Source organism: Anolis sagrei, chromosome 1 (genome assembly GCF_037176765.1).
Source record: "Anolis sagrei isolate rAnoSag1 chromosome 1, rAnoSag1.mat, whole genome shotgun sequence".
Taxonomy (NCBI): Eukaryota; Metazoa; Chordata; class Lepidosauria; order Squamata; family Dactyloidae; genus Anolis; species Anolis sagrei.
In genome coordinates, this window is record NC_090021.1 from 261,417,408 (window position 1) to 261,436,601 (window position 19,194).

Sequence of the window (19,194 nt, forward strand, 5' to 3'; positions counted from 1 at the left end):
TCCCAGGGCACTAAATTAAAGAAGGCTACTATATTATCACAATAATATATTTTGTAAAACCTCTCTTTCTGTAAATATCTATAAATTTTCTCTTTTGCATTTTGGAGATGTTTTTCTACCTCTTTTTAAAAATGACCAAAATATGAAACAGTTTTTCTAGTTATATGTGCTAAATGAGGATTAGGTTGATGCTGGGTCAAATCTAACAGAAATATTCAGTTAAGAGAAAAGCAGTGCCCCTACCTGTTGAGAAAGATGTTCATTTGGTTTCCATAATGTCAAGTCTTGTTGACAAAAATCTTTCAACTGGATAAAATGTACACAAAATCTGAACCAACACAGCATTTGAAGAATCACTATAATTTTTGTATGAGGTATGACTAATAGCATTGTTCTTATAAAAAAGAGTCGTTTCTGACACAGCATTCCTCTTAACAGAGAAACTATGTACCAGCATTGTAAGAAGGCTGACCAATATAATATTTCACAACTCCCATCTTTGAGGTTAAATTTATTACAGCATAATATGCCTGTCCTTCTTTAGAAATGAAGTGACAAAAGTAATGAATGCAATATCTCAAAAGTCCATCTTCCAGGTCAAATCTATTATAGCTATACTGTGCAATTCTTTATCACTGAAGTAACAAAACTGACCAGTCTGGTATCGACAAAACTATCTTTTAGATCAAATTTGTTACAGATATATGCTTATAGCATTTTTTACTGATCAAGTGTCTTTCATCAATACACTTCATTTAGAAGGATTATTTGTTGCAAGATTTGATTAGCTCATTTTGTTGAAGCATAAAGTGCCACTGATCCAAGTTCTTATATTGAAGAATGTGCTTTAACAACATTTCAGTCACAGTGGCGTAATTGGTTCCACCCTTATGCCGGCTTAACTGCTGACCTGAAGGTCAGTGGTTTGAATCCATGAGATGGGGTGAGCTCCCATCTGTCGGCTCCAGCTTCCCATGCAGGGGCATGAGAGAAGCCTCCTACAGGATGATAAAATATCCAGGTATCACCAGGTCAACATCCTTGCAGATGGCCAATTCTCTCACCCAGACACACACATACTGTTGTAGTAGAGCCTGTGAGTAATGTTACAAACAGTAGTATGGGTGCCAGAAGGGAGGAAAGCATTACTCGGGAGCAGGAATCTGATGATGAGCAACAGAAAAAGAGGATCCGGGACATACTTACAGCACCTACAGGTGAGGAGTCATTTGAGGGATTTTCTGGGGATGATAATGTTGCAGACAGTAGTATGGGTACCAGAAGGGGGGAAAGGGTTACTTGAGAGCAGGAATCTGATGATGAGCAGCAGAGAAAGAGGATCTGGGACATACAGCACCTACAGATGAGGAGTCATTTGAGGGATTCTCTGGGGACGATGGGTCAATGAGTGAAGGTGAAGAAGGAGACACCATGGATTGTACTAAGATAAGAGGAGCCAACATCTACTGATAACTTTATGGGATTCTCTTGGGGTGAAGACTGGCCATCAGGGGATCCAACTGAGTCTTGGGGAGAGCTAAGTCTTGACAGGAGATGAAGGAATTGGAGGGAGAGTCAAGGGAATTCACATGAAGAGTTGGGGGCAGCTGCGGATGATAGTGATGGGGCAGTGGTCAGTTCACCTTCTGATGATGATTTGTAGATAAAAGTGGGCTCAGGGATGAGGGGTCTTTGCAGAAGGCAAGGTGTTGCTGTGCGTTTGTGTGCTGGGTATTGGGAAAGACTCTTGTAATCTTGCTGCTGCCTGTCTCGTGTTCGGCATTGGACCTCCTGATTTTTTGTGTGTTTTGACTCGGATTGGCTTCTCGTGACTGTGGACTGTGGCCTATGTGTTTTACTCTATTGTATTTTATATTGTATTTTATGTATTTATTTAATGCTCTGTATTTAGGCACCTTGTACCATGTGTTAGCTGCCCCGAGTCTCTTCTGGGAGATGGTGGTGGGATACGGGAATAAAGTTATCATTATATTATTATTATTATTATTATGGTCCAAGAGACAAACTGTAGTGTTTTTTTTTTACCTGAGGACTACTTAGCTAAGTACAGAAGGTACTTGATAACTATGTATGGAAGATATGTCATTTGCATCAAATGAATAATTGTGATTTTAATTAGTGTTCCTACTCACTCTCATTACATCAGAGAGCTTCAAGGTATGAATTTAATGTTATTTTTTTAAATGATCAATTACTAGATAATTTTGAACAGGGATTTAGATGGCAGTGAATTTCCTGCTCTTTCCCTAGTTTTATTAAGTTGTAAACCGAGACAGTACAAATCTTTGAATTTAAGCACAGGTAGATTAAGAGCCAGCATAACGCAGTGGTTTGAGCTCATAGTTTGATTTCCCGCTCAGCCATGGAAACACAATGTGCAACCATGGGCAATTTTCACTCCCTCAGCCTCAGAGAAAGGCAAAGGCAAATCCATTTAGAACAAATCTTGCCAGGAAAGCCCTGTGCAAACCTAACATGATGCACTAGGATCATAACATGTTAGAAATTACTTACAGGAACAGAACAACAACAAGATCAAGGCACCGTTATTGTGATCACCATTGCTATTATGCATACACACATTCAAGCATACACATGCAAATTCTGAATTAGGTTTGGAAAGTAGGGCAAATTCTGAATGTGATGAAACTATAAAATAAGCTGGCAGTTTACTGACATTATTCCTTATCAGCTGCTTATGTTTACCATTCTATACATTCAGCTCATAGATATCTCAGGCAAAATAACATAGAGGTGGATATCTCTCTCTCTCTGTGTGTATACACTCTCACACACAATGTAATGTATATAGGAATCTTCCCACCCATGCTTGTGCATTTAGCATGCTACTGAACTTTCAAACCAAGGGATTTGAAGCAGGAATGAACAGCTGGTCATTCTTGCAGCAAAACAAAGACTGCATATTACAAGTAGCAGTTTTGTGCAGGTATGACTCCATATTAATAAATTGCTATAGCAAGGAGCAATCACAGGACTATTATATAATATAGGTGGTGACTGGAACATATATGAATTGTAGCATCATACTTTGCCCAACATAAGATGTTGCCGGGTTGATATAAACATCTGTATGAGACAAAACAGGTGGAGATGACATGACAGGATAAACGGTCTGCTTCTTAGGATCCCCTTTTATCACTTCCAACCTCTATTGATTATATTTTAAAAGGATCCAAAGATATTTAGGTATGTGTATACTTGAAATAGGATTTGAATTTGGATTCTTTCTACTGTCAAATCTACTATCATATTAATAGGATCAGAGTGACTCTTAAACTGCAAGATTTGAATCCCCATTTATAAAGTGTGTAATGCACAACATATCACAATATACATCACACATGTTTTAGAATGTGCAGCCTAAGTAACACAACTAAAAAACAGATTTATTTAATATGCTTCCTTCTTCTGACTTTTGCAAATATAACACCTTTTAGTTTTGCCCAACTGTATTTAATTACATCCCTTGTGGGTGCAAATTATTGTGTCACTACTTTGCCTTCAAGAAATTACTAAAACAGAGCATTAATTTATTTGCAATTAATCAGCCGTATATGAATTTGGGAAGGGGATTGGAAAAACAGACCTGCAAACCATTCAACTCAACTTGGTGCCAAGAAATGATAACTAATTCCTCAAGTAATCAAGGCTGTAATCTTTCCATACTGCTGAAACTAATGGGAAGTATACACAATTAGATTTAAAGCAGTAAGACTAAAAAACCTTTTTAAATCTTAAAACTGCAAATGCTAGTGTCATCTTATATATTACTGAAGTCCATATTTAAAAACTGTATTTGAGCATAGATCAAATAGCATATGATTCATCTAACCCAAATAGTATTTTACACATTTTACACTAAAGAGAAATACTAATCACATGTATGTTACCTTTTTATTTCTGCATGAAATTGAGAGAGGAGATTCCAGCTGCATTTTATATTTGATTCATACTTGGGGGAAGTTGCAAGATCTTCTTGAAGGTTTCCTTTTTCCAACCAGCTGCTTCTCTGTATCCTTCTGAGAGTCAAAGATTTCAAAATGCTGGAAACGTGCCTCCTACCTCTATAACTTTATAGAATAGAGATTGCTGCTGCCTCAACCATCCTTGTAAAGTAACTTGTCCCAATGGGAGTCATAAAAAGAACCCACTGGAGGTTTTTGAAATGTGAGTACATTGTTTCATTACTAAGTGAGCACCCAAAAGCAATCCGCTGCTAACTTAATTCATTGCGCCTGCAGCTTTCCTCTGGCATGCTTGATTCACCACCTTGATTTCCATTTCCATATTATATATTATTGGAAATAGAAAGGAGCTTGATTCAACAGTCCAATCACAGTCAGAATTCCCACTGGTTTGTGTAGGAGTGTTGCTTCAGTGTAAAGGAAAAAAGGAAAAGAAAGGCTGTGTGACCAAACTCTAAATGTATCATTCACTCATCAGCACTAATATTTGAAGAACCACAAGGCTTAGAGCTTTAACAAAGGAAATGATGATGATATCATTCATTGCAATACTTCATTTATACAAAGTAGTTAAAAAGCCCTGCATCGCCTTCATGGTTGCATGATGATTTATAACTTGTCCATGGTACCTTAAAGCCATTAGCATAGTCATTTAGTTCAACAAGATCAGTTTTATTTTAATAGGGTTCTCACTAACCATTGTGCAAGTAATTTGCTACTAATGTACTTTAATATCCTTTTGAATAAATTATTAAAGCAGTTTGATCGACTGATCGTTTAAACAATAGCTATAAAGTATCCTCCTAAAATGGAGAAATAGCTTTAAGAGGCATTGAGAGAAAGTATCCTGTTTCCTTTTCTCTACTTGCTAGGTGCTCACCCTGTGTCTTGCATATAAGCATGTGAGAAAGCAGAGAGGAATATGGACACACTGAAATAAGAGGAAAAAATACAACCTTTATTTGTAGTCAGTCTTATTTCTAGGGCCATAGCGGGATATAAGCAAAACGTTTCCATAAATCCCAAGAAAGTAAAGAAAAGGACCTACCACTATCAGATTGTTTATTGTTGTTACTGTTATGGGCTTAGCATAACAGGAAGATAATTATACTATACACTAAATTGTAGTGTCTAAATACAAATTCAACCAGCTCTCCATGCCCATAGATTCTGTATCCATGGATTCAATCATTAACAGCTTGAAAATATTTTTTGAAAAACATTCTGAAAAGCAAACCTTGATTTTGCCAATGCATTTAAGAAACATCAATCTACTACATCACTCTATATCATGGTTCTTGAGCATTCAGATTTTGGTGGGATCCTGGAGACAAATACTAACAGATACTATGATCCCACTGTTGATACAGTAAGCTGATGAGAAGACTTCCCAGATTCAAGCTCTTTATTTTCATCATCATTAACTTCATCATCAGCTCCATTCTTGCGCCTTCCCTTAAAAAAACTCATCTGGGATATATATGAGTGAATCAGGAGTGATGCGTGAGGGCTTAGGTGATCCCTCATTGTCTTTAAATTTCACAGCACTGCAGATCATGGCTGGCCTACAGTTAGAGCGCTCCAGGGCCAGAGCGTCCCAGTTCTCAGTTCTATGCACGAAGAACCAGCAAATAACTGGATTTGGCAAAATAGAAATCCATCAAGTTGCCACAAAGCTTGGCCTAGTCCCCAAGAATTGTCTTGTCATTTTTATTCCAAATCTTCATTTTCTGTTACCAAGAGTTTACAATTACTGAGAATAAGAAAAATGCCTTTTGTACTATTGCATCATTCACTCTTGAAGCCTATGTTGCAGGACAAACAGTGCCTGCAGGGTTTGATTGGCTTCATCTACCTATTAGGCAGCTCCAACAACAGGACACAAGAGGATCACCACCAAATCTCCTCCATATAATCATGTAATTGGAAGAGATGCAAAGGCCATTCAGTCCAAACCTCTGCTATGCAGGAACACATAATCAAAACAATTTTGACAGATGATCATCCAACCTCTTTTCAAAAACCCTGATAAGAGGAGACTCAACTACATCCCAAGACAACATATTCCACTGGTACTTGTACTGTCAGGAAGCTGTTGTTAATGTTTCTTAGTTTGATTCCATTGTTCTATGTTCTAGGATGTGTCTGTAGTGTTGAATTAATGCAGTCTGACCCCACTACAACTGCCATAGCTCTGTGCTATATGGATTAATGGGAGTTGTAGTTTTACACAGCCTATAGATTTCCCTGGCAAAAAGTGCTGGAACCCCATCAAGCTACAGCTCACAAGATTTCATAGTACTGAGCCATGGCTGTTAAGGTAGGGCCAAACTGCATTATCTTTAAAATGTAGATGCACCTCTAGTCCCTGGAGCATCAGAAAAAAAAACTTGCACCATATACAGGATGGTAGACTTTCAGATATTTAAACGTGGCTATCATGTCACCTTTTAATAATCAGAAGAGTCCCTCCATCTTCATTTTAGGAGAGCTAGCTTATATATGCACTATATATTTGCTATGTTCCTTCTTCTCTTCCATTCCAGTTCCCTCTATATTACAGATCCTGCTCCACAGGATCTGTAATATAGATCCTGTGTTAAACCCTCAATCATTTGTACTGCAAGTTTACCATGTTGGAGTCTGGCTCTCTGGATGTCTGTCATGTTTCCCAGCACTCTACCTCATCCTTATTTGGCATGTGAGCTTTTTAAAATTCACCTTACTTTCTTCTTCTCTCTCTTTCTTTTACTTTTTAAAAACTATACATATAATTATTTTGCTCACATACAAATTCAATGAAGTAAATAATATCTAGAATATCTAGAGTCTAGAGCTGTAAGGCCATGTTCTAGAAGCATTCTCTCCTGACATTTCGCCTGCATCTCTGGCAGGCATCCTAAGGAGGTTGTGAGGTCTGAGGATGATTGCATCTAGAACCTCTTTCCCCCTCCTTATATGATGCTTCTATGGAAGAAAATAAACTAGATATAAATAACAACAGTGTTGTTATGTTCACTGGGTTTTTCTATAGTCACAAATTCATTAAAATCTATCCATAAAGTTATAATACATAAGATCTAATAAAATTTCATAACCTCATACTTTTAAATTTCTATATAAATCATTCTCTAATATCTTGCTGCCAACATATTCTCATTATATGTAACAGAAATCAGTTGTCTCTGACATTTCCAGCAACTGGCTTGGTATTTCTTGTTTATTAATATTTATTATAACTAGAGCTATATTGCATCTTATCTCTGTTCAAAATTGGAAAGCATTTTGCTTCTATGCAATTGCTATGATACCATAATGCCAGCCTTTTTGGTTTTGTTAAAAAAAGACTCTTAGATAAATTCTTAAGCCAGCTAGTGAAGCTATTATATTTATTATCATATACAAAATTAGGAATGCATTGGGTGAATGAGTGATAAAGACTTCAGCAAAAGCAAAGATGAAAGAAATAGGTAAAGAAATGTTGCTTTCTTTGTTCACTTTTAAAGATAGTATGAATACCTACCTCTATGTTTTTAAAAAGACTGTATCACTACCTTTATTGCAAACACGACTGCCATGTTTTATGTTTAACTATGTCCACAATACATGACATTTATATATATATATATATATATATATATATATATATAATCCCCCATCTCAGGGAATTTATTATATGATTAATTACTTTACCTCTCAACAAAACCACCAAAACAAATAGAACTGGCAATATATATATATATATATATATATATATATATATATAATTATTACAGTCAATAACCAGCACAAAAAGAAGAATAAATGTCAATATAGGAACATAGAATTGACAACTAAATATTACTTCTTGTGCAAAACTATTCACGTTAGTCATATTTCAAAAGAGACTTTTTTTTTCAACCATCACTAACCCACAAACTAACACATTATAAGTAACACTGTTACTGATACATGGGTTGCATAGTACAAATTGCAGTATTTATTTATTGTAACAAAAAGACATGTACCAAACTGGAAAATAAGGAGATATTTATTTTAGCACTTATAACATGTTACTTCTGAACACTGTGTATGCCTTCATGGTTTAACTTTTACTTCTTAAATCTCTGACTATCAAATTAGAAGACGCGTTCTGTGTGAAGTCTTGGCTCTGCCTTTTCCTCTGCTTTAGTTCCTTGTTTATTGGTTTTCCCAATAGTTTAGATACCTTCATTTGTATACGTTTTTGGGTGGAGCATAAAACCCCCTATAGGCCAGTGTTAGTTGGTCCCATTTGCCTGTACAGAGCTCTTTTGCTGGACTCCTCATTTTTTCTGCAGCAGAATACAGGCTTGGGCATTGTCTGGTAATCCTAGGCCCAAGCAATTAAAAAAAAACAGGCATCCTTAGCACCTGCATTCATCAGTATTCTTATACCATCAGTCCCAGAGACAATAGAAGCTTTTGACCAGCTTAAGCTTCACAAGAAAGAAGATTAAGACAGTTTATAAGCAACACCCATTCAACCCATTTTGCTTTTTTCATCTACAGTTGTCCTAATGATGCACTGCTCCCCCTTCTTGGGCCCTTACAAATACACTTTTAATACACTCTTTTATTCCCATCTCATCCAGGGTTTAAACATTTTAGCTCATGCATTTGGCCCACCCTTTGTGTTTGATTTTTTTTATGATATTTTGATTTTTTTGTAATATATTGTTTTAAGTTACTTTATAATAGTCCCAGGTGGAGTTAACCCTTATTCATCTTGTTTTCGGTAAACTCATTTGGTTATGTTTTCACCTTGCCTAAAGTACCTCTGTGTGTTAAGGGTCTGAATCTTAACAGAAGGTATAAAGATAGCCCCTGAGTAAAACCAGACACTATGGTTTTCCCAAAGGCTCTGGCGTGCCATCACATTCTGCATGTCTCTAAAAGAAATGAACTCTCAAATAATGAAAAACATTTGTTTGTGAGAGCATGTGATTTTTGACAACTATGTATCTGACATTATGTTCTGCAGTTAGTGATTACAATGTGAACACTGAAATAATTTGAATGTTTATGGTGATCCACATGTTAATGAGGTAGGATGCACATTTTGTGAATTTTGTACAAGTACTTTCTTCACTAGTGGGCATCTTAGATAAGCTTAGTGGCACAGGCTCGTTTCAGCTTTCTGCACTGTAGTGGCTGGAAGCAAATGCCATGACCCACTGAGGACTAACAAAGAAAGGCATTCATGCATCTAACATGATCTCAGGTGGTTAGATTGCATGATTCATTTTTTTCCATCAGCAAGTTGACATTTTCATCTGAGGAACTCATACGGAAATAAGTTGTTACCTAAATCATAAGGAATATAGGACTGGTTAGTTGAATCCACCCTATGCCTTCCTTCAACTTAAATCTACTTTACTCATCTTCATTTCTGGCTCATTATCATGTTTTTCTCCCTTGACATTTGCTGATTCAATAAAAGATGAACAAACATTAAGGCAGATTGTGTTTATACCTTTCTCTTAAAAATCTTAGATGATCCAACCAATAAATGGCTGTGGAGAGGATGGACTGGAATGTACTTATTAGACTTTACTAGTAAGTGATCAGCTATGCAAGAAGTTTGGGGCAATGCAGATGCTTCACACTGCAGAGGTGAGCAATAGGGAGCTGTTATAAGTTAGTCTATCACATCTCAAGCATGACTATGGTTTAAACTATTTCAAGGAATAATTAGGACTCAGGGAGTACTTCTTTTCCTCGACATTTCTTACATATGTCAGGGCCTTCTTAATGGCTGCTCCTGTAGAATGGCTCCCTCTCTCTTTGCCTTCCACTGGCAGGGAAAGACTGTTTAACCTAGCTATCCATTTATCTATTATCTTATTGTTGCATTGGGGCCATTAATAGAAAGGGTGATGTAGCCTTTCCCATCATTTGCTAGAGTTTAAAAGCTTTTATTCAGTTTTTATTTCTGTGCTATTTAAATATAATAGCTCATTTTTAATTGTTCTGCATTAAGGGAAAGGTGGAAAACACCATATTACTGTGACTGCCAAGAAGCTAGTAATAGTACACAAGAGGATTTTAATCATTTGAAATTTTTTGGAAAGCAATTTAGCAGTCTGTTGTAATGCATAATGAATATAACAACACTCTAATATAACTGGGAGGTTATATTATGAGATACCTATTGCTGTGCCGTTTTATGTTGGGTTCTCCATGCTACTTTTTCCACACCATCTATTTTAATCAGTGTTATTTGCTGCTATTCTTTATTTTCCAAATTCAGCTCTTAATGGTTTTCTATCAAGGTGTTTAACTACCACTGTGGTTTCTCTCTCATATCATCCTGCCCATTGTGAGCCTGTTTTTTCTCTCCTTCTGGTTATATAATTTCAGATGCTGAAGCATTCACCACCAAAGTTACCTATCTGATGTGACTATTCACATCCCACTTCAGTGGGTGTTGAAAGCATTCAAGGCAAAGAGTGCGGTTGTTAATTTGTACATCTAAGGAACTGAATAAAGTGAGAAAGTACAAGTGGAAGCTGTCTCGAGGGATTAAAAGAGAAAAGTTGCTCAGCTTGACTAATAAGTGAAAGATGGAAAATCTCACCTATTATGTGGAGGTTTCCTCCTTCACCTTTCATATACCATTGAAATTCAGAAAGAATGTAGAGTTTCATTTATAAAGAGGGTAGTTAGTACTTCTCTTTTTAATTTAAGAAGCTAATGCATTCTTAATTTATATCTGTTGAGGACTCAAAAACATTTAAGCCACTATTTTAGATTGAAATCCTGAACTTTATCAAATATGGCAAAGTCTAAGTAAATTCATCAATGTTAACTTCTCTCTGTCTCTCTACACACACACAAAGTGCATATGAATATCTATACTAATTGAGTAGTAGTGATCAGTAGTAATAGCTAAGAGTGTGTCAATTGGACCCTGAAATCCCTAGTGTGAATATTGCTTGAGACTTTAGAAAACAAGATAAAGGCAAAATCTGGTCTTGGTACAAAAATGGTACAGTACTGGATCATAGATAAAGTCTGGATTACTTGAGTTAAACGTTCAACTTCTTCAAGGCACACTGTCCAGATTGCAAGTTTCCCATTGACTTTCCTTTATACTCGCTATCTTGGAGGCCTGTTTTCTTTTGCCCTCTCTGTTTAGGCATTCTCAAATATTGGGGGGGGGGGGGCTTTGTAGTAACATATCAAAATGCTAATTTCATGGAACAATGGGAGATGTCACTCTCCTGGGGCTGGTAAAACTGCATTGGCTCTTGGAGAAACTGCACCTTCTGTGGCTGTCTGAGGTTTTCAACCCAGCACATTGCCAATAAGTATACTTACGTGACAGGCAAAGAGGAAAGACCCCACCTCCATATCTTTGTTAACCAATGTCTACTTGCTCCCCAATATGCTGTTTACCAGTAAAGTGAGAGGAGATGTTTTTAAGAAGTGGGAAAGCAAAGTCAAAAGTGGACAAACTATTTTTTTTTATTGTAGCCCTGAACTGGATTAGAAAAATTATCTATGTCTTCTCTTTTGTTTTTTCAGGACAACTCAGATGATTTTTTTTTTAAAAAATGCGATGTCTGAGAAGCTAATTTGTCTCTAATATTAAAGCATATTGTTGAAATGGTAACACATTATGTTACTATGATATTCTTCCACTTTACCACTCATAGATTTTTTTTAAGATGTTCATTTGTACTCCAGAATTTTGCTTGGTAAAACTACAGAATAGCTTACATCAAATATCAGGAAAGCAGCTGGCATTTTCCATGGAGGAGACTAGCTTGGTAACTTTTAGCACCTGTGAAAGTTGTATAACAAAATATACCATTTTCTTCTGATCTAAATGTATTGGGAACTGACACCCTGACAGCACTCTGACATGTGCTTTGGAGCAGCTTTCCATGCTGATAGAAAATCATACCTAGCGCATACAGTCACACATCTGCCACAGAGTCATTATGCAGTGGTCTGTCAAATGTCAGACAACTGCAGTTCTTCAGGGCCATGATTAACTGTGACATTCCTTTCGGCAATAAAGAACATCTACTTTCAGAAGCTTATCATAACAAGTTGTTGACACATTATGTTTAGGATTTTTAGGATGTGTTAGTTTTTAAAATCTTGATCTACCCACTTAGGGCTCCCAAAACAATCATGTGCGGCTACAACCAGGAGAGTTTCTTGCAGAAGGCATTTTCAGTTCTTCTAATGTTCCAAGAGCCTTTCAGTTTGCTTTCCACTAAGTACAGAGCTTGTACTTGAACACAAAATGTGTTCATCTAGTTAAAACCCAATAATATGCAGCTGGAAAATGTGAGAGAAACAAAATTCATTCCTGTTTATTCATACCTATATGACAATGTCCATCTGTCCATTTGGGTGAAAACAAGGCATTATGTTGGTATCAAATCATACTATTGGGAGAGGTTCCAGTTTTGGCACTATACATTTGGAAAGAATGCCTCTCGTTCTAGTCATTGTTGCCACTAAGTGGGGATTTACACTGGGGTATGGATCGTTTAATTCTCCTGTTAGGTAATGAACTAAAACAGATTAATAAATGAATTGTCACTGTATAGTAAATAAGAACAACTGATTCATGTGGAGAAATGGCCAGTGTTATAAGCTGTAAGCAACGAGAATTTTGTTTTGTGTTTGTTATGCTTTCTTAAACATTGGGGAATTTGTGAAATCAAAATATCTGTTTTTAAACATTGCTTTCTGCACGATCTTGGGGGACATCTGGTTCCCAGGAAAAAACAGAAAATCGCAGTTGGCAAGAAGATCATCCTATCACAATGAGTAATTTTATTTAGTATTTTAATAAATGTGTATAAATAAATATTGATGAGTAAGAAAGAGGCAGTTATTCAAGCTGGTAGATCAAGTAAGAGGTCTCCGTGAGCATAATTAAAGAGGGCACCATAAAACAGAAAATGAGCAAGGAGACATATGTCCCCAGGATGCCAAATGGAGATTTTTGGGGAGCAAAGATGCCATTCAAGGACCATAAAGAACCTGTAAGCCACACTCTCTCTCCACCCTAGTATTGCAGCCAAGTGAAACATTGGGAGTATTAGCATAGAAACTTTTTAATAATTACAACATATCATGAGGACAGAACATTTTCAGCAAAAACATGGACAGATATAGCAAAGCACTGTCAGATCCTGCATTTTTCAAACTTTGCTATATGAAGCATACCAACTGCTTCTACTTTTTCTACATCTCCAGAAATTCATCATGGAGTCACACTGGAAGTCCTTGAGATTCTTAGCAAGAAAATTTTAATCAAATTGGTAAATCAATTTCTAAAAGTAAACCAGCAAATGTGGAGGGCCAACTGTAATATAATGTTTTGTATTCTTTTATATATCTATATGACAGTAAACAGCCTCCAAAGCCAGAATGGGGATCAGTATCTTCAGTCCCTATAACGGTTTGGAGATAAGAGACTATTTAAAACTCGAAAAGCTTTCACATTGAAATGAACTCTGGTTTGCAGACTAATCACTTCATCACATTGAAACAGGGAAGTACTCAGTCTTACTCAGTTTTTAAATGAAATGGATGATTTCCCTACTTTTATTACATGTTTCTGTGGTACACCGTGGTACTCTGCATTCTTTCAGTAGATTTGCCATCACACTTTAATCACTAGGCACCATCCACCGTTCCCCCCTTCTTTGTGGGGAAAAAGTCATATCTTTGAAATGTCGGCTGTTTTGTGTTTTCAGTTCCAGAAGCAAGGAAGCAGGAAGGGTTACAATGCTCTCTCTCCCTTCCTCCCTCCCCAGTCTCTTGGCTGCCCCAAAGAGAAGGGTGTGGACCTTGGGTAACTATAACTTCCAGGAGGGCTCCATCATATGGAGCCATGGCATTTAAAGTGGGGTGCAAGGGCATTCATTCCATAGTGTAAATGGACCTTGGAAAACTATGACTCCCACAACTGCACAGCATGGAAACATGGCATAGTAATAGTAATAGTAATAGTAATAGTAATAATAATAGCATTTGAAATGGATCCTGACTGCATTTAATCTCCAGTGCAGATGCATCCAGAGAAGGGTATGGACCTTTGGAAACTATAACGTCCAGGACCACATAGTATGGAGCTATGGTGTTTAAAGTGGGGTTTAGGAGCATGCATTCCATAGTGTAAATGCACTATGAGAAGGGTATTGATCTTGGAAAATGATGACTTCCAGGACTGCACAGCATGGATAGATAGCATAACAATAAACTCCAGTTGTTGCATTGTGACAAATTAATAAAATTTACATTTCTTTAGACCTACTCTGGCCTGATTTGTGCCCTCGGCCTCCAATCAATGAAATACAGGGCCCCAAATTGTTTAAAAATTGGAATTTGGTCTCTGAGTCTAAATGGTTTCTCACTACTGTCCTACACCAATAGTTCAAGATAGATGTGTTGCTTGTATAAATGTAACGGAGTGTGATAGCTGCCAAGCAGATGTGATATCTATCCCCGGTATTTTCAGTTTAGATCAATATTTAGAGCACTAAACAAAGGATTCCTGCTGAAGTCATGAAGAACTTAATTACTTGGCCTCATTCAATAATTAATTCCAAATATGTGCTTTCTAAAGAGAGTTAGCCAACACCATTTAAGGGAGCCAATAAATAGTTTACATTTGTATGCAGGCATATATAGAATTTATGAAATAGCACCTTTAAAATTCCAGCCAGCAGGAGTTACAATGTTTGCGCTAAGGTTTACTACTGATGTAAAGCTTTGGAAAGGTGTGTCAAAATTCACAGATCTTACAAATATTTCAAGTTTGAGTGATCTTTCATGTCACAACATCTAATTAATTACAACTAAAGTCCTAAAGTTCCCCTAAGTGGATTGTATAATAGTCACTTTTTAAAAACAACAACAACCATAAATAATATGGTACAAAACTCTCAACCAACTTCCTGACACCTCAATAGAACATTAATCACAGTACCAGCCAGCCCTTAAACTCTTGTGAATATTCCTCCTTTGCCACTTGGTAAGGGTAAACTTTAGAAGTATGGTAACAAAAATGTTTCAGTTGCACTGCAAAAGGAGGAAGAGAATTCCAAATTTTAGTATCATGAGACAACAGGAAGTGAGAGAAACAGGAAATGATAGAAATCTACCCCCAGAAAGAAAAATTCACTCCTGGAAGTGTTATCATGGGGGAAAGGTGGCTCATTTGAAGCTTCATCACCAATTGTTTTTCCACAATAAGTCAAAATTTACAAAATCCAATTATCACAGGGATGGAAAGTGAGGTGAAATCTTCTTAACAGGGGCACAGACAGTAAAACAAACATCACATGGGTGTTAACACTTCTTTATGCTATCTTTATCTATATATTGTTTTTTGGCATCTAATGACTGCCTGCTGTAAGCCGTCCTGAGTCTCTCTTCGGAGGTGAGAAGGATGGGATAGAAATGCCCAAAATAAATAAATAAATAAATAAATAAATAAATAAATATCTGGAGTTACCCTTAAAATGTACCTGTTCTGACTTAAAAATGAATTCAACTTAAGAATAAACCTACAGAACCTATCTTGTTCGTAATTTGGGGACTGCCTGTATAGTGTCTACAATGAAGAAAGTAATAGTACTACTCTGTTCTGCTTTGATCAGATGTCACCTGGAATACTGTGTGCAGTTCTAGGTACCACAATTCAAGAATATTTTCAAGCTAAAATGTGTCCAGAAAAGGGCAATGGATGTGATGAAAGGTTTGGAAAGAAAGCCCTATGAAAAATGACCTAGGGAACTGGGTATGTTTAGCTTAGAGAAAAGAAGGCAGAGAGAGGACATGATATCCTTGTTTAAATATCCGAAAGGATGTCACATTGAGAAGGGGGCAAGTTAGTTTTCTGCTATTCTGGAGACTAGGACACAGAAAAGTGGGTTTAAAAAGGAGGAAAAGAGATTCCACCCGAACATTTGGAAGAACTCCTGATGGTAAGAGCTGTTCTGCAGTAGAATATGCTACCTCAGAGTGTGATGGAGTCTACTTCTCTGGAGGTTTAAAAACACAGGCTGGATGGCCATGTGTTGGGAGTACTTTGATTGTGTATTCCTATGTGGCAGGGGGTTGGATTGGATGGACCTTGTGGTCTCTTATAACACTATAATTCTATGACTTTAAAAAGGAGCTAAAATTCACCTTTTAAATATCATAGAATTAATATCCATTTGTAATCAGAAAGCTTATCTTAAACATAGCACATACTTTAGATTCATCTTGATTAAGAAAGTTGCTTTTTCAGGCTTGTGAAAGTTGGTAGGGCAAGCCAAATGTCCATGCTGGGCTCGGGGAGGGAAGAAGCACCAGTGATCATATTTCAAGCATACTTTGAATAATGGAGTACACCAAAGAGTTTCAGAAAGAAATTAACCTGGGCTTTATAGATTATTGCAAAATTAACTAGATTGTTTGAAAATCTATGGATCACTCTTAAAAAATGGATCTGCCATATTTAATTATCTCAGGACAAGAGACTACCATTAGGACTGAATAGAGAGAAGTGGAATGATTTTCAATTGTCAAGGGGGTCAGGCAAGGCTGCATTTTATCACCCTATATATTTAACTTATACTCTATAGAAATCATATGTAAAGCTGAAGGAAGGAGGCATGAAAACTGGAAGAGGGATGTTCAGATAACACCATACTACTAGCAGAAAATTGTAGAGACTTAGAGCAATTAGTGTATGAAGTCAAGAAAAGAAATACAAGGATGGGATGACAGTTAAACATTAAGAAAACAAAATAACAATAGATGGTTTACATTACTTTAAAGAAATATAAGATGATGAACACATTGAAATAGTTCAAGATTTCAATTTCTTGGCTCAGTCATTAGTCATAACTGAGATTACTGCCTAGAAATCAGAAGAAGGCCAGGACTTTGAAAGGTAGCTATGAAGGAATTGCACAATTTCCTAAAATGTATAGAAATTTCATTGAATATTAAAGTTGGGATAGTTCATGCCACTGTACTTCATTTCTACATATGGTTGTCAAAGCTAAACAGTGAAAAGGGGTGATAGAAAGAAAATCAACTCATTTGAAATATGGTGCTGAAAAGTCAAATGAATAGATGAAAATTAAGCCTGAACTCTCCCTAGAAACCAAAATGACTGAACTGAGACTGTCATACTTTGACTAGATCATGAGAGTACATGGCTCACTAAAAAAGATCACAATGCTTGGTAAGTAGAAGGAAGTCAGAATAGGGGAAGATCACATTTCAGATGGACAGGCTCAATCAAAGAAACCACAGTACTGAGTCTGCAAGACTTTAGCAGGGTTGTTGATAACTTGGGGGTCTTAATTCATGAAGTCCCCATATGTTGAAGTCGGCTTGATGTCAGTAAACAACAACATGTTAACTCGGCGATCCTGGGGACAGAAACGTGGTCAACACTAAAACCTCTAGGTCTCATGAAGGTGCTAAGATCTTATAGAGATCCTGAAAAATATTGTTATGGATTTTTTTTTAAAGGCTGCATGACAGTTCTGCAGTGGACTAAGCATGTTTTAAAAGTGAGCCAACAGAATAGATCCAGCAGAATACATTATAACATCATTACCTTCAATGATGTCTTTGACCGAGGTTCAGGCTTCTGTCTTGTAGGTGTACTTTTAATAAGTAGAGATTGATCAGTACGAGAATCATAATTCCCATGTTCTGAATCATCTGTATATGTGTCTTTCTCTCTTCCTAGATCTGGGAAAGAAAGAAAGAGTAAAAACAGATGAACTCATTTGATATTAGTAAGGAGACATTCTAACAAAATTACAATAGTTCACTCACTTATTGCCTTTAATTCACTTGTCATGTGTTCCTGTTGCCTTGTAGTAACCTATTTTAAAGCAAATCTAAAATCTATCACAAGTATCTTTTTTGTCTTTTTAAAATTCTAACATGATTTCCTCAATTTATTCAGAAAACTAAATTAACTCAAATGGGTGCACTGAAAATGAGATGGAAGAAACCATAGTGGCTGATAAGTGTATATCACTTTTACACTAAGAGTGTTTGGTCAATAGTGTGTAAACTCTTTATAGACCCCACATCTTTTTTGTGGCTCCTATGAATCTCCTGTCCATGATAAGCATCATTTTACCTTTAAAGGGGTCATTCACAAGATGAACCTTGTGAATTAAGGGGTTTTTTTATGTCAAGAGTGACTTGAGAAACTCCAAGTCACTTTTGGTGTGAGAGAATTGGCTGCAAGGATATTGCCCAGGGGATGCCCAGAAGTTTTGATTTCCCCGCATGGGGAGCTGGAGCTGACAGAGGGAGCTCATCTGTTCTTTCCCCAGATTCGAACCTCCAACCTGCTGGAACAACAGTTTAACCCATTGCACCACCAGGGGCTCCCATGTGAATTAAGTGATTCTTACTCAAAATGTATCTGGTGGCTGAAGGGAGCTTCCCAGGAGGTGGTCAGATTGTCTGTACTTACAAGAAGTTGCTATGAGTGTGAACCCATAACAACTTTTTGGAAGTACAGGGAAGTGAGAAGTGCCCTTCAGCCACCAGATAAAAGAAAGAAAGAAAGAAAGAAAGAAAGAAAGAAAGAAAGAGGAGAAGCCAGGCTGGTCCCCTCCCCCCCCCCCCCCTTTGTATCAGCAAGTCTTGAGAAGGAGAGGCATACATTGTCATGTTTCTCTGACAGATCAAGAGAGACATTGGGCTCCTGAGGCACTTTTTTCCTGAAGGAACTCCAGTCTCTCGCCTCTCTTTCTGTCCCAGCTTTCCCTGCCTAGGGTTTTGCCTAGGCAAATATCTCACAGATGAGGAGACCAGGCCCTTGGCCTGGAAGAAGAAGCGGGCATTACACCTTCCTACCCTTTTCCTAGCCTCATAGTCTTGTCCTTGTGGTTTTTATCTCTAGTGAAGAGCCTACCAAACAGGGGACCCAGTCTTGAATTCCTCTGTTCAGCTGAGATTTCTTCTGAGTTCCTTAACTTTGATGACTGTGCAGAGCTTTCTCCCTTAGGAGGAGAACAAAACCCCATTTTGTTCATTCCCCTTTTCTGTTTTGGCTTTAAAATTATTTTTTTTAGTAATATTGTCTTCAGTTCTTTTTTTTTCTTTTTTTTACTATTGTTCCCCCCCTCTCACACACACATACACACACCTTATCATTCATAGT

General features: G+C 37.1%; 1 protein-coding gene across 4 annotated transcripts in view; it reads right to left on the reverse strand.

The window, feature by feature from the left end:
- Window positions 1-19,194, reverse strand: part of ANO3 (anoctamin 3) — a 345,000-nt gene that overhangs the window by 95,110 nt on the left and 230,696 nt on the right. For 3 of the 4 annotated variants that reach the window (XM_067462700.1, XM_067462699.1, XM_060765901.2), the window contains exon 4: window positions 17,623-17,759. In XM_067462700.1, the coding sequence (XP_067318801.1) occupies window positions 17,623-17,759 (137 nt within the window). Of the gene's footprint in view, window positions 1-3,932; window positions 4,023-17,622; window positions 17,760-19,194 lie in introns of those variants that run through there. The other variant, XM_060765920.2, reaches the window with a different exon arrangement.